Source organism: Populus nigra, chromosome 3, assembly GCF_951802175.1.
Source record: "Populus nigra chromosome 3, ddPopNigr1.1, whole genome shotgun sequence".
Lineage (NCBI taxonomy): Eukaryota > Viridiplantae > Streptophyta > Magnoliopsida > Malpighiales > Salicaceae > Populus > Populus nigra.
The window spans coordinates 14,645,104-14,669,782 of record NC_084854.1 but is presented as its reverse complement, the minus strand read 5'-3'; the positions used below and the strand labels follow the sequence as shown (position 1 = coordinate 14,669,782).

Sequence of the window (24,679 nt, the reverse complement as noted above, 5' to 3'; positions counted from 1 at the left end):
AAAATACTTTCCTGGAATTTACTCTCCCGAAATTCACTTTTAAAAAAAAAACTACTTTCCTGCAAACAAACGGGGCCTAAAACGGAAAACAAAACTGCATGGTTTCCAGAAAGCAAACAATCATGACACGTGTATGACAGGTACGTGATCTTCAATCACCGTAAAGCAAGATGGCTCTTGATTGTGATCTCGTACTCTTCTCGCTCTTTGATTCCCACCTTAATTCACAGGAGAGAGAGAGAGAGAGAGAGAGAGAGAGAGAGAGTCCATCAAAGCACAGGGATTAGAAAACCACCCCAGCTCACTTCAGCATCACCATTTAATTCTGGATTTGGATTCAAGAAATCTGTGTGCCCGAGGCTGTGTCTGTGAGCCCAAAAACATCACATCATGGATCCTCCAGCCGAGGACTGAATGCGACGTGGATAACGAGAGTCTCTATCATCCACGTCAAACTTGTTTTTTTTTTTTAATTGATTTATAAATTTCATCGACTCGTGGGCTGCAGAGAAAGGCAGACAGGATCTAGTTTATACTTTATATTGAACTCGGCTGGAGGATTCACCTCAATTAGATGTCTCAAAAGCTAGCTTAAAATCTGATTTGAAGGATGGAAGAACACCCTCCCAGTCTCAGATGATGATGATTGCCAAAGAAATATTAAAAACAACTACTGGAGCTGAAGGAAGGAAGCAAACAACAAATTGGGTGGGCCCTTGAGATTTTTCTTTCTCTTTAATCATAGATAGGACCTATACAGTTAGAGTCATGTTTTAAATCCTTTTTTAAAATATAAGGAATTCACCATCACTTGACCAGAAGTTTATTAGTCATTGGGACTAGTTTGTTTGTTTGTTTTTTTTTTTGGCCTGTCCCTGTTTCCACTCTCCTGCTTCTGCTACCAAGTACTGAGAAAAAGAAAAGAAAAGAAAAAGGAACTTCTTTTTTGGATTCTTCATAAATATAAATACTCCTCCAAAACAAGATAGATTTCCTTTATTCTCTCTCTCTCTCTCTCTTATAATAATTAAATTATTTAGTATTTATCTTGGTCTATCTGCAGCACAATTTGTTTGTTTGAATTGTACGGAAAAATGGACGGAGGCGCCCAGTACAACCCCCGAACTGTAGAGGAGGTTTTCAGGGATCTTAAGGGCCGTAGAGCTGGAATGATCAAAGCCCTAACTACTGGTACTGCTATCTCTCTCTCTCTCTCAATTCTCTTTTCGGATTTTAATTTCGCATTGTGAGTTATGTTACGCTGTCTGTGGTGGTTTTTTTTCCTTTCTGTTTTTTGGCAGATGTAGAAGAATTTTATCAGCAGTGTGATCCTGGTTAGGGTTCTTTTATCTTTCTACCACGCTTTTTAATTTTTGTTCATTTCTTGGTGGTGTTCTGTTGTTTGAATTTTTGTATATTAAAAGCTTTATTAGGAGTAAAGTTCAACTGATTAATAAAAGCATTGCTATTTTTTGAAAAAAATAAAAAAACTGGTTAGTGCGACTTTAAGCTTAAAATCTTCTTCTTCTTTTATACGATGTGTTCTAATTCACTTATTTTCGGCTTCGCACTTGAGATTTAAGTTATTCTTTTCGAACAGTTATTGACGTTACTTGATTGTTAAGAAGGAGAAATACTACATGCATTTTCCATAGGCTACGTTTCCAGCCTCCACAATCTTGAGTTGGGGACAGAGATGTGTTTTCTTCAAAAATTCAAGCAAACTTTGTTTAGGGATCCTTGAGCGAATCATTTTCTGTTGTGCATTGGAACATTTGGCATTGATCTGGGTGGATTCTTCTATTTGTGTCGAGATGAGTTCTATTTGCTATATTTCTGTGAGTTTTTCAACTCCTACTTACACTCCACTTGTTTGTTATGATTTGAAATATCGATATGCTGGATTTTGTATTATTTATGGTTTCAGATTTTAAATCCAGTGGTTGTCTAAAACAAGTTGAAATTTATACTACCTTAGACGTATGCTTGATTTGGTTTCAAACCACAGAAAAATTAACTTTGAACGTAGAACTCAAACAATCTTTTATATTTGTTCTTACGATTATCAAGCTTCTCTATTTTCATTCATTTGGTTCTGCTAACTAACTTTTCTTGGCGTCTATAACAAAGTCAAGGGTGATAATTAGGAGCCTTATTTTTCTTACGTTTCAGTGTGGCGTTTCTGTATAATTCCTTGTACGCCTTGTATTTGCAGCTTAAGGAGGAACTGCACCTTATCACTTCCAATAGCATTTGCACCTTCCAGCATCTGTGATTGCATTTGAATTTTTTGAGATGGATGCTGATATTACTGTTTCTGTTGTGATCTTTGTTTGCCGAGTGATTTGGATAGCTTGCAAAAGAGAAAAATAGAGTTCTAAACTTATTGCCTCTTATTTTATTTTTAATTATAGCTATAGTCTCTCACTTCATTTTAACAGTGGATGATGTTCAAATATACATGTAACTAACTAGTGTGCCCTACAGAGAAGGAGAATCTTTGCCTGTATGGGTTCCCTAATGAACAGTGGGAAGTCAATTTACCTGCTGAAGAAGTGCCTCCCGAACTCCCAGAGCCTGCACTTGGAATTAACTTTGCCAGAGATGGGATGCAAGAAAAAGACTGGCTCTCTCTAGTTGCTGTTCATAGTGATGCGTGGTTGCTTGCCGTGGCTTTCTACTTTGGCTCTAGATTTGGTTTTGATAAAACTGATAGGCAAGTTTTTGCCCCCTCTCCTGCTTCCAACTTTGGTGTTCCAATGTCTACATAAAAGAATCTTTTGTTCTTTCTAGTTATTTAGTTTTCCAAAAAAAAACATGAGAAGGGGGATCAGATGTCCATGCACTTTCATAGTCGTGCTCACAATGTCTGCTATGTTCTTCATATTGTAATTTAACTGAAGCTTAGGATTTGGCTATCTTGTTGGGAATTTAAATCACCCTAGATCCAGTTTATGAAGATTTTTAATAACATTGTTCTCAGAGCCCACAATTTATGTTTGTGACATTTTGAATAGAAGAGAAAAGGGCATGTAATTAAGAATGATCAGCTATTTGTTTTATGGTCTCATCTGATTTCAAGGTCTGATAGGTTGAGAAATGCTCATATCATTTATCAAAATTCCAAAGTAATTATTTATTTGCAAGAAAATTGTTTGACATTTTTTTACTACAATTGATTTAAATTGTAGAATTTAGAAACTAAATTCTTAACAACCAAGTTAATGCTGCATACCAATATCTTTTTTATACTGACACCTCTTACCTTTTTTAATAGCAGTATTGTGAAGTATAGATTTTTAACAGAGATTTGTTTCTTGATGCAGTTCTATATGAAAAGACCTTTTCCCCTGTCACTTTAGTACAAGATGTATGTGCTTGTTGCGTGATAAAGTAGTTTGTGTTTTGAACTTTTTGATGGCCTCATCTTGGTGAGACTACTGCTAAAAGCAATGAAACAACAATTGCATTAACAAGATTTTTTTCCTCTTGAAAATTAGCTTACTCTGCTTGAAAGATTTTCATGGTGGAGCATAGAAACTTGCCTCTCTAGTGTTGTGTTTGTTTTCTTTTCTTTCGTTCCTTCTTTGCAATGCGTGGTTGCCAGCTGATGTGAATAATTTGTATATCAACTTTCATTTCCCAATCATATAATGCAAGTTGTGACACAGGAAACGTCTTTTCACTATGGTAAATGATCTCCCAACAATATTTGAGATTGTAACTGGAGCTGTGAAGAAACAAGCAAAGGAGAAATCTTCCGTCTCAAATCATAGCAGCAACAAGTCCAAGTCAAACTCAAAAGGGGTAAAATTACTTTTTTTTTTCTTGATTGATTAAATGATTTGGGAATATCAGCTACGCCATGTAATTCCTTCAACTGCTGAATTCAAACGGACATATTATTTTTAGCCTCTGATAAGAGGATTAACTAAAATTTAATCTTTGGTTCCCAAAGTTACATTTTTCAAAAACTCAATTATGAAATTTAAAAGGTTCTGTTTAACAGTGACCAATTGTGTACCAGACTGATTTCTTTGCTATGTTTGATATATGTTTATTTTACATGACACCCCCCCCCCCCCCAACCCCCCCTTTTTTTTTAAAAAAAAAAAACTTTTTGTGAAAGTTGCATGGACATTTCATTCCCAGTTCACAGTGTCGCTAGGTTTGGTTTGGTATGTTCAAGGGCGGACCTACAGCATTAGCTGGGGAGCCATGACATCCCCAAAGTTAGAAAAAGTCTTCATTTTAGAAATCCTAAAAATGTAAGAGTCTTTGAATATATACTTGAATTTAAGGTTTGTTTCATAAAAAAAAATTGTTAATTTTATTTCCAAAAGTATACTAATATATTTTATATTGAACACCCCATACCTAAAATCTAGTTCTTCCCCTGTACGTATTATGTTTCTTGACTTCATGACCTTTTCACTATTGTCAAACCCTGCCAAAAATATGGGTATACTAGCATGTACAAGGGTTTATCCCTTTTTCATACAGAGCTTGCTTTCAAATCCTAATTTAGTTCAGATGGTTTTGTGCATATGGAAATCATCATGGTTCCTATTGGTAGTGAGTCTGCAATAGTCTGAAGTAGTTGAAGATTCATGGGTAATAAGTTGCAAGGGTATCACATCTGTTTTGTCTGAGCCAATGATTAAGATGTTATAAAGGAAATGATATGATTGTGGACTAGCGACCAAATCCTGAATGCTTAAAAATATTATAGGAGCACGATTCGTTGTAAACACTAAGTTGTTTCCCACTATTGCAACACTTGGGTGTTTGTGCTTTTCCTAGAGACAAAATTGTCTTTTCCAATATGATTATTGATGTCATGATGTGATGTCAAATGCTAATTCTGGTCACTATTACGTGCTAATTTGATGAATATGAAAACAGCGAGGATCAGAATCTGTCAAGTATTTGAAGGGGCAACCAAAGGATGAGGAGGAAGGACTGGAGGAGGAGGAGGAGGAGGAGCACGGGGATACTTTGTGTGGGGCGTGTGGAGAGAACTATGCTGCAGATGAGTTCTGGATTTGTTGCGACATATGTGAAAAGTGGTTCCATGGCAAGTGCGTGAAGATCACACCTGCCAGGGCTGAGCACATCAAGCAGTACAAATGCCCATCATGCAGCAACAAGAGAGCTAGACCTTGATATTAATATGGGTGTGGGTCGTCACCTCTGCACTTATCTCATGCTCAACTCAGCTAACTCATTAGCCAGTCAGGTTTTCTATGTTGTGCCATGTTACCACAGCATGTATGTATTCAGTACTTTGTTCTTGTGGACATGATGTTATTTGTGTATTTAGAGTATTTGGTAGCTTGCAGACCCTTGATTCACTGTTGATACCATATTGGGATCTATGTAATTTCCCGAGCGTAGGAAATCATATTGTGTCATAAAGGCAGAATGATCTAATCATCCACATCCCTTCACAAATTTTGGTAAAGCAAGAGTGGCTTTTTTTTTTTTTTTAATTTGAAGTTTAACTTTCAGGGTATGACATTTCGCTTATGTGAAACCATGGTTTTCCTTGCAGGTAAATCAACTAAAGAAGACATTATATAGGAATTAAAATGAGAATTCTTATCCCACTGTCGATTCCTTAGCAAACAAAGCATTGAAGTGGGTAGATTGGCCAGATAAGGTCTGCAGCATAACAAAGCTCTTTCAAGTATGTGTTCGTCTATATACATGTATGTATGCATGCATGCAATTTTTTTATTTTTTTGAGAAAAAAATAGAAATAAACAATCTGAAAAAGAAGATCCAGCTTTCAACTTCCCAGAAAGCCAGCAATTTTTCTTATTTTCGTTTAAGCCGTTCATCAATGAAAATTGTAGGGTGATGCAGGCTTCTTTCCAAAGAATGGAATGTTCTCACCATCAATCTCCATTGCCAAAGAACCAAAAATAATATCTGGCTATTTCATAAAAAGCATGACTATCAACATTTTTTTTTCCCATCCTTTGTGTCTATTGGCAATTGAAATTTCTATCCTAAACTGTCTCTTGATTGTGTCATCGACAAACCAAGGTAATTTTCTTTGTCTTGATGATCGAATTCTGTGATATTATATGTGCAAGCCTACTACAGAAGACTTGGTTCGAGATTTTAGCAACTGGGTTGATTGTGATAAGATCATGAGATTTCACAGCTCGTGTCTCACCATGATAAGAACTTCAATCCCTATAATGGTGCTAGATGATGTGAGTTGTTTGATTCAAGTACCTGCTGTAGTTGCAGGAAGTAAAATTGTTGAAATCAGATTTATTAGCAACTTCTTGTATCCGTAGCATGTCTGCAAGTGCTCACTTTCACTACTCACATGGGAAAAAGAAGATATTTGCATTCCATGAAAAGAGAGAGTATAGCATGTTTTCGCTTCCACTACTGATTAACAGCAAGGACAATTATTCGAGTCTGTCAATTTCTTTCTACTTTTTTATAAACGAAGTTTTTCCATGCAACTCTTGAGAAATTAATACATGATTTTTTTACATTTTATTTTATTTATGACTTATTAAATTCTAATCATAACAAACAATTAAAATATTGTTAATTTGCTATTAGTTTTTGTACTTGGAGTGGACAATTCATACATTTGATACGACTGCGTTATACATTTCATCGCACATCAACCCAATTTCATTTTTTTTTTCCTCGCCACTCAAAATGAATTGCACTCTGCTTCGGAGAGAAGCGAACCATTTAAATGCATCCCTCGGTAAGGGGCATGTAATTATGTTAAGGAACCATAAAAATGGGAAGTGTTTTGATGGTATTTGTGGATAAATTATAAGTGGTTTTCGCCTTTTAGGATGTTTTGGTGGTTGAAATTTGGGGAGAGATGGAAGGGAAAAGGGTTGGGAGGATGTGTTGTATTTATGTTTTTTTATTTTTTTAGGTGTGTTTTCTTGCTTAAGATATGTTTTAGGGCAAACCCATAATTGAGGTGCTTAGTTTGGATATTGAAAAAAAAATTGTATGGGATTGGATTATGATAGAATGGGACAATAATAAAGTTAACCCTCAATTTATTTTCTCATATTTTTTCATTTCTTATTCAATTATTTTTTTTTCGCACTCATCACTTTTCTTTACTACTTTTTAACTCACTTAATTGTCTTATTTTAACTTAATTGGAAGAAATTAAAGTCTGGATATCAATTTGCAATTTTAAAAAGTTAATTTGATCAGATTAAAGGTTTAATTGCATAAATATTAAAGTTTGATAGGCAATTAGAGACTTGATTGAAGAAATCTAAAATTAAGGACCAAGTTGAAAAAGGTGCGTGATTGTAGGGGTTGAATTTAACCAAATCAAGGGTCAAATTAAAAAAAATTAAAAGTTTGATGGTCAATTAAAGGTTTAAGTGTACAAATAAAAAACTAAGAACAAAGGTGAAAATGGTGCTCAACTTTGGAGTTGATGATTGAGTTTAATAGGAGTAAAATTACATGAAATTAAGAGTTTGAGAAGCAATTATGGGTGCAATTAAAAGTAATTATAAAAATAAAAATTAAAATGAAATATGTCAGATCTCAAATTAAAAACTCTAATTTCTAGGGTTTAACCTAGACGACGCGCTGTTCAGTCATTGTTTAGCTTCTACTTCGATAGCTTTGGCTGTAACCACTATTATTCAACCGAGAAACACCCCCTTACAAACATCAGTTACTCCCAATAAACATTTACATCCTATTTTCTTCAACGAACTCAATATCTTATCCTCGATCAGCCATCACTGCATTTTCAAATTCTAGGTTGATGGAGTTGACACTTTCAAATGAATGAATATGAAGTTACAAACCTTTACATTGAATAAGGTTGAATCCAAATAAAAGATGTGCACTCCCTCTACCAAGATCAGGTGGTCTTCAATGACAATGACGTCGAAGTTGCTTTAACAAAGTCTTGAAAATGATCAACTCAATCATCGATGAATGTGATATTCATTTTATAACACCAGTCATCTTTTTTAGTGTGTTCATACTTCAAGCTTTATCAACATGTTCTTATCAAAGGTTGGTCACATTTCTCTCAAAATCAAAAGGCCATAAACAAGCTCCTTGATCTCCATGTTTGGAAAACCACCAAAACCTCCAAAAACCAAGTTTGTTGCAAAACTACCATTGAAAAACCAGCATAGGTCTAGAGCTCACAGCTATGAAATGTACTTTAGAATCCTCTCATTTTGATCAAAGGGTTAAGCTTTAATCAATTTATATTTGAACCCGTCAAAAATCCTAGCAAAACTCTATAAATACCCCTTGAAAAATCATAGCAAGGGAGGATTGATAAGGGAACTCTAAAGTACAAAAATTTAAGAGCCTAACACAAGAATTTCTATAATTCCAAGAGAAAGTAACAAACTTGAAAAAGAAAAAACTAAAGGGCAGCAGCCATTGTTTGAGCTTGAAAGGTATAAAACATTCATTTATCTTGGTAGATGATGTCCATGAGGCATATCTCTAGCCTAATCTTTCATATTTTATGGTGTTTTTGAACATTTTGATTAATGTTGCATTATATTGCTTTTAGCTTTGATTTTGATTAATGCACAAAATATCATTTTTCTCTTTGTTTGAATTGGAGTTGTCTATTAATGTTGCTGAATGTTTAGAATATGCTTAAATGTTTAGATTAAATGAAATATATTGATTTGAAAATCTAACAGTAAGGTTATTGATGTTTTTTCTAGTTTGTTAGTGTGTATTCTTGGTTCCTGAAAATGGTTTAGATTTCAAGCATTTAAAGAGTCAATTTTAAATTAAAATTTGATGTTCTTATAGGTTGTTTTAAGTTGTCGGTGTTGAAATTTAGAACTTTTGTGTGATTTTGATTTTGATGTTATTTATTAGTGTTTTTTATTCATACATGTTTGGTTATAGCTGTGTAACTTGTTTGAATGAAGAAAGCATGTTTTAAAAAATAAAAAATGTTGGTTTTGGAGGCTTGACAATGTGCTGGGTTTCTGGGTTTCTAGGCAGTGTTCATCATGTTCTTGGAAAGAATTTTGTCTTAACTCCATGATTTGAACTAATTTTGATCCAATTCTTTACACAGAATCCTTCAAACGACTTTATTAACCAATAATCTAGAATTTATTTGTATCAATAACATGTTTTTAATAGGTTTTAATCCTAGAATTTTGATTTTAAACCAAAATCTATTTTGATAAAATCATGATTTTTGAATAATAATATAAAAGGGAAAATTACACTATCCCTCCCAAAATTTACTTGATTTTTCACTTTATCTTTATTGTTCCAGGAATTATAGTTTTCAAAAATAAATAAATAAAAAATTTAAAAAAAAATAAAAAGGTGAATCTACCCTCATATGTAATATAACACAAAAAAACAAATCAGTTTTTTTAACTCCCTTGTTTTCCCCCTTCCTTCTTCTCCTCTCTCTCTTCATCTATTCTTTCCCTCGAGACATCAGCAATCAACAATCAAAATTCATGCCTATATCTCATTGAAACTAATAGTATATTTTGTTAATCAAAAGATAGAAATTGCATACAAAATCCTTAACAAAAATACGGGTATGATTTGTTCTTCTTTCTTTTTGGGTTCCCTAGATAGGAAAACCAAAACACCCAATGAAGCCATGATTTCACGAAAGGTCTATTCTTGTAAGCCCAATAGAAGAGGAGGAGGAGGAGGACGAGGAGGAAAGTAGTTGGCTTGAATTGGGTTTCACAAATTGGCAAAGAATTTCTTCTTCTTCCTTCAATTTGTTTTTATTTTCATGAAGCGAGAAAGCATATTGCTAAATCAAGTTGGTTAGTTTTTCAAACTGCAGGCGTAAGAGATTAAATGGATTGCAAGGACCTTTGCTTCTTATTATGGAACCAATAAGGTTTCTGTGGAATACTTTGAAATCCCATGCATCTTTTTTTTTTTTTTTTCTGGAGATGTTGATGTGCAAGAAAGGTTGGCCACGGATATAATGGTCTTGTTTTTGCTTTAGCTCGTATGACAATCCCCGATTCAATAGCAGCAGCTGTTTGCATACTATGTTGTTTTGGACAAGCAAAAACACGAGAAGCCAAAAGTAGGAGAAAACAACAATTTCACTTCATTCAAAGTAGGAAAACTGAGAAGAAAGTAAATAACCTCGTACCTTCAAACGTGACCAATGGCAGAAAATTTAGATGACTTCGATGATTCCTCTGGAAGTGGAGGAAATAGGCCAGCTGCAAAGGGGCAGTAGGGAGCTATCAAAAGATCTGATGTTCTTCCACTACATAATCTTTGTATTTGTTTAGGAACGATCATCCAAATTCATCACCTGGAAGGATAAAAGGAAATGAATATTTTAGAAGCTATTTAAGTTTAACAAAACTGAGCAAAAGAAAAAATAAAGATAAATTGTTTTTCTTCCCCTGCGTAGTGAGATATGGTAAAGCTAGTACGAGAAAGCTTAGGCTTGATGAACCTCTTGTCGTTTTTAAATCTCAGGTACATTTTCTGAGAAAATGTTTCTTGTGTAGATTCAGGAAACATGCTGTAAGAAGCCATTACAGGTATATGAGTCTCCAGCCAAGCATTCTTTCTTTTTCAATCCATACAAATGTGAGTATACAAACTGCACGGTATAATCAAACATGAATAAACTTTAGTTTTGATAGAATTCTGCAAGCTTCATAAAATGTATGAGCAGTGATGTATCTAGTAAAATAAAAAGCTAGCTGCATATCAGGATTTAGGAAACATGCTGTACGAAGCCATTATAAGTACACGAGTCTCCAGCCAAGCATTTTTTTTCATGCAAATGTGAGTATACAAACTACATAGTTTTGATAGAATTCTGCAAGCTCCATAAAATGTATGAGCAGTGATGCATCAAATAGAAAAAAAGACAAAGCAAGCTGCATACCAGGATTCATCGAGAAGTGCTATGATACCCCAGGTTTCTGCAAACGATTGAACAAGCAGTTAAAACTATGAGAGACCACGAAATAGGGAGGTGGACGATGCATATATGAATGAGAGAATATACTGCAATAGGACACAGGTCCACCGACTATTCAGTGCTCTGTCAAGCATGATATTATTCAAAGAAAAGAAATTATAGAATGAAACAGTGTAAAGCAACTGTTAAAGACCTTCTCAATCAGATCCAGCGCATCTTGGACATCAACAAATTCTGTGTAGCTCCAGTTGATTTCTTCTTGCAAATACAAGATGACAGTCACCGTATACCAAAACTCAGCAAGGTCAATAATGCAAATGGGTGACCAATGGTTTTGTCAAAAAATTCTAAGCCCGAGTGAATTGCTGTTCTAGTTTTTCATTTGTAAAGTTGATATAGAACTGCTCAAAACTACATAATGTAGCAGTCATCTGTGCATGTATGTAAATATACTATTATATACAAATAATATTTTAAGGCTAAAGGCTTACCTGTTGAAATTGGAACTTAGAAAACCCTATACATCAAGAACTCCGAATAAAGATGGAGTTTGGATCTTGCCCAATAGAATTGTTAATTTCATCCTCAAGTTTCTCGTCTATTCATATAACAGATGTAACTAGTGAGAAAACATTACAGAGAGCTATGTGGAAATCAAAGCACTCCTACACAGTTTTATTGGTTTTTTGACAAACAAAGACGAGTAAAAGAGCGAGCATGGAAAAAAGCATTTTGAACGCTTTGTTCATCAAGGTCCAGAATAGCTGCATCATGCTTGCAGGTAAAATAAGTTGCAACAACACTTTCTTCAACAGAACATAAATTACGATGCACAAAGGCATGATTAATGACCCTACAAATTTATAAATGAGGAATACAGATACAGCAAAACAATCCGTGAAGTTTATCTTGCATTGCATGATTAACGCTGGTTGACCACACCTAAAGTAAATACAAGTACTCAAGCAGAATACATGGATTTCATATAGATTCAAGGGCCATCCAGTAAACTGTGTGCACTAAGGAAAACAACTCAATTCCAAGGATTCATATATCATATGGTTCAACATGAATCCCCTGGGTATGGTAACAAATCAGGATGAGATTTCCACAATTTCCAACGCAAATGGTGAGGTGAACCCCTTTGAACAGACTTCAATACATGCTCAACTGATAGCAACCTGATAGTTTAATTTGGAAAAATCACATTCGGATTCCTTTTATGGGGTTCCTTCCATTTTGCACTAGTACCATGAAAACGAGATGAGACGCTCCATAAACTGTCACCACGCTGCACCTTTGTTGTCAGTGGGGGTGCTGATTTTGTAGAAACACCCTTGGATTTTATAGTCGAATGCTTATTACCCTTCCCCATTCCATTAGCAAGCAGCCAACGAGAACCAGATTGTTGCTGAGATGTGGTACCCCATAATTTCTTCTTGCCAGGCTCAGACTTCATACCAGCAACATGCACTTCTGTGATTTGGTACCGAGGAATTCCTTCTTCCTCCAGAGCCTTTTCGCTGGTCTGCTTCTCAACCTCCTGCTTCACCACTGACTCGGACTCATCATCTTCTTCATCGTTGTTTCTTAACTCTGAGACCTTGCAGTATATTTTTGGCTTTGGTGGGACAAACACTCTCTCCACTTGAATCAGAGCAAGCATTGGTGTACCTACAGGTTCATAATTTCTAAGAGGATCGCGAAGTTGCACCATCAGTGCTACAGTAAAGTTATTCCCCAGCAAACCACACTTTCTACCAGATCCCTTTCCACGTCCTCTCCCCCCTTTTGACCCTCCTCGAATCAAGTCCAAGGAGCTAGCATGATGGGCTGCAAGTATCTTAGAAGTTCGCTCACTAATTTCATCTTCATCGCCAATATCGCCGGAATCTAGACGCATCCATTCATCAAGAGTCAGTGACAGACCCATTAATCCATCGATGTCATCTGCACTATCTTTTATGTCCAACAGTTGCAATCCAGCGGTTCCTTCCAAACCGAGTGAGCCACTGATGTCAACTCCCTTTCCCTGGAGGGAGGAAATTTCTCCAATAGATTGTGCTCTGATGTTCGAGGGTGCTTCCTCATCTGACATACCAGATTGTATTCTCAATCCCTCAATTGAGAGTGCTTCTATCTTATCCATAGCCAAAGGTGCAAGATCCTCAAGAGATACGTATTCTGAGCCTGTCTCACTACCCAATGAGCCTGAACTGAGCTTATTAGATCTGGGTGCAGAAGATCTGTCATTCACACTTATTTGCCCAAGAGATGCATCATCCATAGTGTATTCTTGCTGTAACAAACTTTGCCTGAACCAGGAAGAAACAATAAAGTGAATGCATAATTTGAAGAAATTTGAGAAAAAGAACAGCATGCCTTTCTAATTTCACAATGAGTGTTCAATCCAGCACAAACCTCTCAGGTCCTTCCAGAGTGGCACCAGCTTCCCATGCTACTTGTTGCATTGTTTTCCCAGTGATATCTTCCAAAGGCATCAGCTTATTTGCTTGCATAGAAAGCTTTTCAATTCCAATTGAAGCCAATCGCTGCTGTATATCCACTATACCAGAACCCATTTCTGCTGGTACCACAACAGGACTAGAAACTTGCATGATCAAGTGCCCACTGTTTTTCGCTTTCTGGAAAATTGAAGGATTCATGGACCTCAAGAATCCACCGTTCTTTGTCTGCAGAAATGAACCCAATCCTTCTCCAAGAGCAGGTAATTCAAACGGCTCTTCAGGAGGCAAATCGATAGGACTCCCAAAGCCATCAGAGCTCTTAGGTGGAGAACAATCAAAAGCCTTATCATTCAAGCCCCATTCACGCATTAAAGACTCAGTCTCCAAGTCTTCCAACATTCTGACCCTTGCTTTTCCACTGACAGACTGAGTTCCCATCAGCTCCTCCTCAGCAGCTTGGATAACTGATAACAGTTCAAAATCCTCAGAGAAGTTTCCCAACCCAGATGCAGTTGAGGCATCATAGTCACATTCTCTTTGGTCACCATAGTCCACATCAAAGTCAAACAGAGAACCACCGCCAGCTAAGGCATCCTTCTCAAATTGTCTTAACAAGCGTTCCCTAGGAGACTCAGGTTCACTCTCTGAACTCGAGCCAAATGGACTTTGCTCCATCCCCAGCATGTCCAGGAATTCATTTGCCACAGATTCAGTAAGATCATCCAAGCTAAGCGACCTCCCCCTACTAATAGTTTCATAATCAGTTTTTACTTCCGTGTAATCCTCCTTTTCTTCAGGGGAATCAAGCGCGTCACTTTCCAAAATGGAAATGCTTTTTAGTGCAGATTCCAATTCTTCCATCACAGACTCTTTTGAGCATATTTCATCCTGGAAATTGCAATCATGTGACCCAAGCTCGTCTTCATGATTGCTGTTTTCCACATCATGCAGATGAAGCTTAGTGACCTCTTCAGAAGCTACATGACAACCAGTATCCATTTTAACATCTACAGTAGAAACATCTGCAGACATTATGTTAACTTCCTCTGACGACACTTCTATCCCCTGATCAATCACAGCAAATTCACTATTTTCACTCTCATTTTCTGTTCCTTTTTTTATCAAATCTGAATCACAGATGGAGGGTTGTTTAATTGGCTCAAGATTTTCAGTGAACACGTCAAATTCAGGGTTATAACCTGAAGCATCCAACTTGTCTTCTAATTTCTGATGCAGGATATTTACAGGAATATCAAGTTCTGAACTTGATACCGGCAACACCTCATGTAGATCTTTTACATCTTCTACAGAACGAGATGCAGCGCGGCGCTGCTGGTTAAAATTACCAGGAAGACTTCCAGTACGATATACCATGCTTTTGGCATCACCTTGACAAAGTTTAGGTGCTGGTTTCACTGTTCTTGCATTATTCAGCTTCACCCTCAACAGCTCATTAACATTCTGATTATTTCTGGGGAAGATGGGAGTATTACTAACCACTGTGTACCCAAAACTAACATTCATCTTAGCACCTTTAGCTTCTCCTGACAACTTATAACTTGTAGTCCACTTTCCCGAGCTCTTGTCCTCCTCTAATTCCTCCAATGTGAGAGGAAGCAGCCTCGTGAGGTCAACCCTATGCTTCCCCAAATCCAGGTCCATTGCCCCAAATAGAGCTGCATAGAGCAAAAAATGTTTAGCCTCGTACTTAGCTGAGTGGTGGGGTCCGCTCCTACTCCCATACACAACGCACGTATGCGTAAGCTTCTCCTCAAACTCTGCAATCCCTTCAAAAACCTTGACAGGGCTCGTCACCAACTCGCCATCCCGTCTCTTCCAGTGAACACAAACACTTAAATTGTCCAAAGTAGAGGGAAACCCTTCGATGGAATGGACTTGAAGAGAGAAACAACAATTGAACTCACGGTTCCTTGCATTTGAAAAGGCTTTTAAAGGCTTCCAATTCCAAATTGACTTCTTGTCCTTGCGAGACGGGTCTTCACTACCATGTTTATTATCAAGCTTCGATTTAGGATCTACCAACTGGGTTTTTCCAGTTGATCTGGGTCGATTACTAGATGTAGAAACGGAGGCCGTTCTTGAAAGGTTTTTGTCAAGATAAAGGGCTTTGCTTATAGTTTCAATTTCACTCAACAACTTGCCATTACCTGAATCCTCTCTGGTCTTTTTCCCGCCTTCAATTTTCGACAACATCATCTTCTCACAAATTAAAAAAAAAAAAAACAACAACCAGATTATTAAACAAGAGAAACCCATGACCATGAAACATAAACTCATAAGACAAAAATCAAAAGAAATTAATTAAAATCAACCAGTTAATTTACCTTCCAGTTCATGGTGATTAAATTAAAAGAGTACGGGCCTTTTAAACAAAAACACAATAACAAAAGAAGATATATAAAGCATACCTTGGAATGGCAAAAACTCTTTAAATTCGGAACAAAACCTAAAACAGCGGGGTCAAAGATTAAAAAAAAAATCGGATTAAAGAGAAAAAAACCCAGAATAGATTAGGAAAGCAGAGAGAGAAAGAGAGCCCAGAGTGGATGTCTGTCTGAACTCCGTTTATATCGCAGGTTCCTCGCTAGGTAGAAATATTTTTCTTCTCCTCTTCTCTTTGAATTGCCCCTCCCTGCCTCCTCTTCTAATCCAAACTTGGCTTCAAACCAACTTCCAAGTAAATGTAATATATATTTATTATGTCAGTGAGTTTTTATTTACAATTTACATTGCTGTTAGGGCCCTTTCTTTAAAATAAATAATTTGATATTATGTGAAGGATTTCTACAGTAATAAATTTTACCGAACACAATTTAAAAAAATCTAAATAAAAATATTTTTATAAATTATAAATTTTATATTTTCTCTCATATTTATTTTTTTAAAATGGCTCCGTAAAATATCTGATAAGTCTTGAGCCCTGTAAAATGTTCCATGATTTTGTTAATATAATTTAAATATTTTTAAAATTATTTTTTACTTGACAAAATATTAAATTAATATTTTTTAATAATAATAATTTTAATGTATTATAAAAAAATATTATTTTATATATTTTTATAAAAATATTATGCGCTAGGTTATGAAATACATACTAAATCTAGATTTTAATATACATACACACATACACACACACATACATACATAGATGTCTATGTATGTATGTATGTATGTGTATCTATGTATGTATTTATGTATGTGTGTGTATGTATGTGTATGTATATATTAGTTTGATACTATTAATTGAGTTGAGAAATGATATTCTATCCATTCTTTTTTATAGATAGTTTTGCAAAAGACATTTAAATTTAACTATTTATATGTAAACTGAATTCAATTGTATATTTTAATTTCTAAATTCTAAATTTAATTTTTAAAAATCTAGTTCAAGATTTAGAAATTAAGTAAAAATTATATTCTTCTTCTTTTCAAATTCTTTTTGTTTAGTTTTATTTTTTCTCCAAAATTGTATCTTACATGTATTTGTATTAAAGTGAAAATATATGATATAGCTATTTTATGTATCTAAGTATTTCTATACAGTATACACTGAATTAATTTTGTGGAGATTACGCATGGATGACGTGGAAATATAGTAGTAATAAGGCAAAAAAAAACATGGCGTTAGATTGGAGCGTATAATCAAGCGAAAAAAACGGAAGTTTATGTTTTGTTTGGACATGGGAGCGTTAGGAGGCGACGCGAGGCTTAGCTGTCCCATTTGCCATTCGGAAATGCTTTGCTTGCATCTACGAAATACTTTCAAAGCGGGAAAAATAAATAAATATATATATATAGTAATATATATATATATATATATATATATATATATATACCTCACCTGTCATCATTTTGAATTTTTCTTCTTCTTTTTTTCCGGATATTCCTTCCCTCCCTCCCTCCCTCGAGAATCACGTGAGATCTCTACTTTTCCAAGAAAGAAAAACAAGCCCTCAATTTAGTATCAAACTTATAAACCTATTTCCAATTGCATCCCAAACCTATAAAGTTTATCGATTGCATCCTGAATACTTTTGACATTTCTCAATCATACCCTTCTGTCAATTTCTTTCAGTCTTATTTTCATATTTTATGGACTAAGATAATGTTGAATTGAAAAGATAATAATGATAATAATAAACAGTAACATTTTTCATCTAATTATGCTATTAGAGATTTGTTTTGACATGGTTAATATGCGTATTTGAAGTAAAATTAAATACATAAATCACTCATATTTAAGGTTAAAACTTTATTGGAAAATGTTTTCTGACATAAGAACTTTAACATTAACCGTTGTATAATCTTCCTCTTTTATATATATATTTTTTAGTTTAACGTGGATGTCCAGGCTAGTTTTCGCGTACCTCGACTAATCCTACGGGCCCTGAAGTTAACAACCATGTAAGCCTTCAATGGCTATCATATGAGCAACCACATGACTCGAACCTGAGATCACAGAAGGAGCAAATCTTTTAATTTTAAACTCTTACCATTTAGCTATTCCTCTCTTATATTATAAATAGGAATGCATGAGATTTAATTTATTAATCTTTTATACCTTGATATGTTAATCTCTGTGAGATGAATGTGTTGTGATTATTACGTGGAATGTGAAATGAAAGATCAATTTATTCTTGATTTTATTGAATATATGAATGATCCTTGGATCTTGTGTTGAAGAAGAAGATGATGATGATGATGATGAGGGCTTGATATAATAGGTATCAAAATACAATTAAAAAAAAGGTATTGATAGGTTAAAAATTAAATAAATTAATTCCATTTAACTGAATTAATTCTTGCATCAATTTTAATATTAGGTCCCCTGTATGAAAAAGATGATGACGAGGGCTTGATTCGAAGCACCGGAAACTCAGCAATAGCAAAGAATTCTACAATATGTTTTCCCTTCACTTGTTAACTACACTAAACAAATTAATTTTTACCAACATATGCACTAAAACGGTTTCAATTAAAAGAAAATTTGACAAAATATTGATGAATATCAACAAAAAGACTCGATTAAGATTTTTTTCAAAAAAATATTTTGAAATTCATTAATAAAATTTATTGATCTGGGATTTAATTGATAATAAATATATATATTTAAAAGAATTAAAGTTTTTTATTTAAATAAAAAGCTCGGACTTACCGGTCAACTAAGCACATACGAATTTAAACATGATTTTAGATAAACTGTATTTCAAGAAATTTTAATTTTTTAAAGTGTAGATTTATTTATTTTTTATATTTTTATAACATTTTAAAAAACATAAAAAACATATTATTTTAATAAAAAAAAACTCTTTAAAAAAAATACTGCTACTATTATTCCAAAGCCGTCATAATATAATATAATATTTCTATTACAACGAATGCATAAAAAATACCGGAATTTGTTGTATACGGTACCCATAATGTTTAGCTCTGCACTTCATGTCATGATCATCAATGCAGGGCCCACCTCTAAAATATTAAAAAAATAACGCGCCACCTGTTAGGTTTGAAATTTCGTATCATTCATGACTTCTACTAAAATAAGAAGCTTCTTACGATATCTTCCAAGTCAAAACCCATTTTGAATGATATAAATTATCACTATCTTAGCTTCTTTCTTTTCTTCTTTTTAATGGGGAATAACATTTTAACAAATTATTTTTTATTTTGCATAAAATAAGAAACGAGAAGGGAAGTTTAAATAAAAAAATTAATTAAAATTCTTACTCTTTTTCATTGCTTTCCTCAAAAAAAAAATTTACAGTAATGGCTCATTGAAAAAGAAAAGGGATTTTAGCTTTTGTTCTGGCTATCTCGTTATAGCAGCTAAAACAAATCATGATATGCTAAATTGATAGTTAGAGTCTTTTGGCTATCTTGCTATAGATGTCTTTTGTATATATTTGATGTTGTGATAGTTTTTGGAGTTAAGAGTCTTTTATTTTGTCTTTTGGTTTAAAATAATAATAAAAACAACATTTTTAATTATGGTTTTAAAAAAGTTATATGCAAAAAATATAAAAAATAAATTTTTATAAATGAAAAATAAATTATTTTAGCCTGCACAGAGCTAATGTTTAAAAACAACTACAAATTTAGAAAATTTACTTTTGCATATTTCCATTCCAAAATTGTATTTTTAGCCTTGCCTCGGTGTCTTTAGAGGACACTTCTTAACAAACACAAACATGAGTTTCTTATAGAATATACTTTGATGATCTTGGTTATAAAAGAGTGTTTTTTTCTTTATCAAGGAGTTTGTTTTTCCTTTGTAATGGATTAATATATTTTTAATTTATAATTTTTAGCTTAATTCTATATTTAAAAGAGATAAAGGAATGGTGTTATTAGACTCAATATCTTCGAGTTCAGCTACATGTTGAGTTTAAATACTTATAGATCTGGTGAGCTGTCATACTTAATATTCTGGGATTTAGCTATGTACTAAACCTAAATATATATGAGTTTGGTAAATTGTTGAACTCAATATCCTGGGATTTAGCAATGCGCTAAGCCCAAATATGAGTCTTACGAGGTGACAGACACAATATCATTAGATTCAGTTAGGTATTACATCCACATTCAAATGAGCATGATGAGTTGTTAAACCCACATATACAATAAAGTAACAAAGTAATAAAATAAGAAGATTTTAGATTAGGCCAAGAATCAATGATATCAATAAATGATTTTTTATGTTATAAAGATATACTATACAATTTTGGATGATAAATCGATTTTATTCAATGTAGTTGAATTCCTATGAACAAAAAGAAATGGAAGCTTTGTGTCATTTTCACAGGATTTAAATCAATTTTAAACCTAAATTAGAACCCAAATCGATTTTTTGAGTCCCAAAGCTATAAACTTTATTTCTTGAAGCAATTTTATTTGTTTATCAAAATCTAAACAAATAGAACAAATTTATCAAACACAAGAAGATTCATCTAAAACAATAGGAGAAACTGAAGATAATAACATTGTACAAGCATGTGTTATTTGTTTATATACCAATTTTATTTTTAAGAATTAAGAATTTGAGACAAATCTGTGAACCTTTATAAAGAAGATTGAGAAAAAACCGACATGCATGCATGGTCTCATGAGCACGCACACACTTATATTTTAAAAGGTTGAAAAGCACGACAAAACTCTCCGATAGTAGAAACATATACGGCAGATATAGGATATGGAGGTATAGTACTTAAGCAAAAATTAGACAGGAAAGAACAACTAATTAGATAAAACGTTTTATTTTTTTAATAAAATTAATCAATTTAAATCAGAATTGTGAGTGAATGATATCAAGAAATGGTTTCTTATGTTATACCATATGATTTTGGATGATAAATTGATTTTATTCATAGTATGTAGTTGAATTTTCCAAGGCTGTTAAACAAAAAGAAATGGAAAATTTGTGTGATAAATCGATTCTTAAATCTAAATTATAAGCCAAATGGATTTTTCGAGTTTCCAACAACTTTGAACAAGTTCACTTGTTCCCTCTTAATTCAAATAAACACGCTAAGGGAAATTATGAGTATGTCTTTTCTATTGGTCTATTGGCTGTTTATTTTTGCATTTTAAAAGTGTTTTTGAAAAAATTTAAATTTTTTAAATTTTTTTCCTTCAAATTAATATTTTTTAGTATTTTTGAATTATTTTGATGCGCTGATGTAAAAAATAATTTTTAAAAAATAAAAAAATTATTTCATTACATTTCTAAGTGAAAAACACTTTGAAAAGCAACCGCAACAAATACTTATACGAGCGGATAATCAATGAAATATATTTATAATTAATTTTCTTTTAAAAAGCCACAAATTTTATTGCTTGACTTTCCTTGCCAACGGAAACATAAAAGTTTGGACAGATATACTATTTTTTATTTGAAAATATATTAATTTTTTTTATATCAACACATCAAAATTATAAAAAAAAAACACTAAAAAAATATTAATTTGATATCTTTCAAGACAAATATATTTTCGAAACACACCATATATAATTGAAAATATAATATCAAACAACCACTAATACTAGTAATACTAGTAATGCATTTAAATGACAAAGGATATTCTTTCATTTGTTCTAAAATAAAAGAATATGTGGAGTGTTATTTACATAAAGATAAATATACATGTGTCGACAGAGTAGGAAAAATAGTTATTCACTATAAAATAAAGATTGACCATATCTAGAAGGAGTCCAAATCAACAAGAGAAGTTAAAAACTGATTAACCAAGGGAGCAAGAAATCATGATCGTCCAGGAAAGCTAAAAGACACGATCAACTAGTAAAAGACAATTGACAATAAATATAAGAGTTCACATGATTGACTAGAAGACCAAGCCTATTCTGAATAAGCATTTATAGTTTATGACACTGGCACAAACTACTAGATAGGAAATATATGATTGCCAAGAAAGAAGACGTGTTGATAAGAATAAGAATTGTATCGGGATTCATGTTGTGAGCTTCCGATATGTTATGAAAAATTTATCTAGGGTTAGGAATTGTATTTCATGTAGGATTCCATATCTATGATAATATAAAAAGGTCATCTAATTATTAAAAATAATAGTCAGTCTTGTAACACATTTCTTTTTATGCAATTTACCTTCATCATGCAAGTTATCTTTTACAAGTTATCATTTATTTATCTTTCCTTGCTTTTCTTTAATGTCTTTACATTATCTTTCTCTTATTTCTTTCTTTTATTCTTTCCAATTGAGTTTAGCTACTAGATTATTAAGTTGTGCTACGTTGCATGTCAAATCAGTTTTTTTTTAAACGTAAAAAGGTGTTGTCAACGTGTATTCTAGCAGAAAAATAATTTACTTATGAACCTAAAATCTGATGCATATTAGACGATATCTATTTTAAATATTGAGATAAGGACATACCGAACAACATCTTTTTTTTAATTATTAAGATGATGAAGTATTGGATCGACTCAAGTTAACCCTAGTTAACCTATAAAGTTCGTAACCCAAATCATGAGACCGTGATAACCTTATTGAAAGAAAATAAAAAAAAATAAAGTCATATTCTCATTCAACATAATGTTGAAGGATAAAAATAATAAAAAAACTGAATTTTTTTTTTATAAAAAATGGGTCAAGTCAATCTAGATAATTATGTCAAACTCGTTATAAAGTCTGATTCCTTACCAATCTAATTTTAAGGTAAAATTGAAAAAAAAATCCATTAAAGAAAAAAAAAGGCGTTAATAAACCTGAGTTAATTCGCGATCTAGATCATAAGACTGAAAAACCTCATCGAAAGGAGATAAAAAAATAATTATGAATTCCTATTTCCAAATCAACTCAATATTAAAGGGTAAAAAAAAAGAATAATTTTTAAAAAGAACCTAATAAAAAAACTGAATCAACTAGAGTGAACCTTCTCATAAGATTGGGTTACCCTATAGAAGGCATATAAAAAAATTATGAAACCTAATTCTCAACCAACTTAATATTGAAAGATGAAATTGAAAAAAAAACTATTGCTAAAAATAGCAATCAAAAGAATCAAAATCAAATTTGACATAAAAAAATTTAAGAGGCCACTTTGGTACTTTAGAGAGTTCCAACGTGAAAACCAAAGCACGGAGAGACAAATGAGAGATGGAAAAAAAAAAAGAACAATGGTTTACCTAAGCCAAATTAGAGAGCCTCCATCAACACGGGCCACTAATTATGAAAGCTTCTGTTGTGAGGATTCTAATGGTACCAAGAAAGGAAATCTATGGAGATCAGAAGTCGTCACACATATATTGCTACAGTTCGACGACTTCCCACAAATGATGGCACGCTTTTTTATAAGCATCATCAACTCTTTATCCTTTTCATTCAAATCAATCCTTGAATTGGCAAGTTTAGAATTTATCCCTAAAGGTTCAATTATTTTAAATTTGATTTTTTTTTTGCCAAACTAAACATCAACCATGCATCAAATTTTTGCCTTGACACAATGAGAATCTCATGCAAAGCCAACCACAGCAAGCCATCAGTCCTACATTAACCTAACGTGAAAATGACGAAATTAAAAAAAAACAAAAACAAACTTGAGTAAAACAAAATATATGTGAAATTACTATTATAATCCATAATGCTATGTGTCTAGGGTTACAACATTTTTTTGCTACGGTAGTTTTGCTACTTTTTTTAGTTTCTTTTGATATTATCTTTGTTTTTTGAATTTATTAAAATCAAGCATGTTCTTTACATTTTATTTGATTTTTTAGGTCAATATTCACATCATTTTGGATTCAATTTTTAATTATAGTTTTCTTTTTATTGAAAACAAGAAATGAAAAAATATATATAATATAATTGATTAAGAAATATCTTATCGATCAACAATGAGCAACATGATAGTTAAAATGTAATACCCAATAAAATTTTGTACTAAGTCGGCCTACTCTAAGGGAAAAGTGAGGGGATAGAACCGACTTACCCTAGATGGAGATTATGAAGGATTAAACCAGCCTAGGATGAACCAAAATAAGGATAATAACATGGATAATCAACCACCCAAACACCCCCTCACATTTATGAGGGATATAAATACAAAGGGGAGAAAAAGAGATGACTTTTCCTTTCCCTTAAAGGGTTGGCCAACAACCTTTGTTGCAGCAATCTCTCTCTTTACCAAAGCAAAACCTAACAACCCAATTGCATGCACCTCATTTAAATGTTGGAAAATAAGGGAGACTAAGAGAAAAACAAAAGTGATTGAAGCCATAGAAGGAGAAGGAGTCTAGACCTCTGCCTTATAACCGGCCAGCAGCTTTGACTGCAACAACAGCCACCCTCTCCAAGAAGAAAACCCCTACACCAGTTGCGCGTCCCCTGCATTGAGTGTCTAAGTAAAGGAGAGCTAGAGAGAGATAAGTTAATGACTGAAAACATGGAAGGAGATGAAGTGTAGCAGACCGGCTAGATAACAAGTGAGTAGAGGAAGAAAACTAAAAATTAGAGGAAAAGCAAACCACCAAAACCTATATAGAACTTGTTAAATTTGTGAGGTATGAACCATACCAATTCTCCACCTGTTCTTGGGACCGAAAAGGAAAAAGAAAACCCTAAGCAAATGGCCTAGGATTCTTACACCAGTTGTTAAGGAAAACTAGACAAAAAAAAAGATGAAAATTGGGGCTGAATGGGAGACCAAATTCCAAAATAGTTGACAAAGAAAATGAACAATTTTGAATGCACAAACTTGGAAAAATGGTCGACCACAA

General features: G+C 33.4%; 2 protein-coding genes and 1 long non-coding RNA gene across 8 annotated transcripts; 1 reads left to right on the top strand and 2 right to left on the bottom strand.

Moving 5' to 3' along the window:
* Window positions 1-225: 225 nt before the first annotated feature.
* Window positions 226-5,806, top strand: LOC133688282 (PHD finger protein ALFIN-LIKE 4-like). Of its 5 annotated transcripts, none has more exons than XM_062107712.1 (7): window positions 226-708; window positions 1,064-1,191; window positions 1,302-1,334; window positions 2,488-2,716; window positions 3,672-3,807; window positions 4,906-5,177; window positions 5,555-5,806. In XM_062107712.1, exons 2-6 carry the CDS (start codon window positions 1,095-1,097, stop codon window positions 5,164-5,166), a joined length of 756 nt encoding a protein of 251 aa, XP_061963696.1. In that variant the 5' UTR covers window positions 226-708; window positions 1,064-1,094; the 3' UTR covers window positions 5,167-5,177; window positions 5,555-5,806. The 5 variants fall into 5 exon arrangements, 4 of the variants coding, with proteins under 4 accessions (XP_061963696.1, XP_061963697.1, XP_061963695.1 ...); XR_009841125.1 differs by having other exon boundaries at window positions 227-708; window positions 4,906-5,271; XM_062107711.1 differs by lacking the exon at window positions 5,555-5,806 and having other exon boundaries at window positions 227-708; window positions 4,906-5,464.
* Window positions 5,807-8,951: 3,145 nt separating this feature from the next.
* On the bottom strand, window positions 8,952-11,108 carry LOC133688006 (uncharacterized). 2 transcript variants are annotated; one of them, XR_009841073.1, is made up of 3 exons: window positions 10,907-11,108; window positions 10,466-10,615; window positions 8,952-10,318 (listed from the first exon to the last, which is right to left on the bottom strand). It is a non-coding gene; the product is annotated as an uncharacterized LOC133688006 (long non-coding RNA). The 2 variants fall into 2 exon arrangements; XR_009841072.1 differs by having other exon boundaries at window positions 8,952-10,615.
* Window positions 11,109-11,783: 675 nt separating this feature from the next.
* LOC133689247 (protein PLASTID MOVEMENT IMPAIRED 1-RELATED 1) lies at window positions 11,784-16,103 on the bottom strand. Its single transcript, XM_062109048.1, has 3 exons — window positions 15,840-16,103; window positions 13,364-15,627; window positions 11,784-13,257 (listed from the first exon to the last, which is right to left on the bottom strand). Exons 2-3 carry the CDS (start codon window positions 15,625-15,627, stop codon window positions 12,132-12,134), a joined length of 3,390 nt encoding a protein of 1,129 aa, XP_061965032.1. The 5' UTR covers window positions 15,840-16,103; the 3' UTR covers window positions 11,784-12,131.
* Window positions 16,104-24,679: the final 8,576 nt, after the last annotated feature.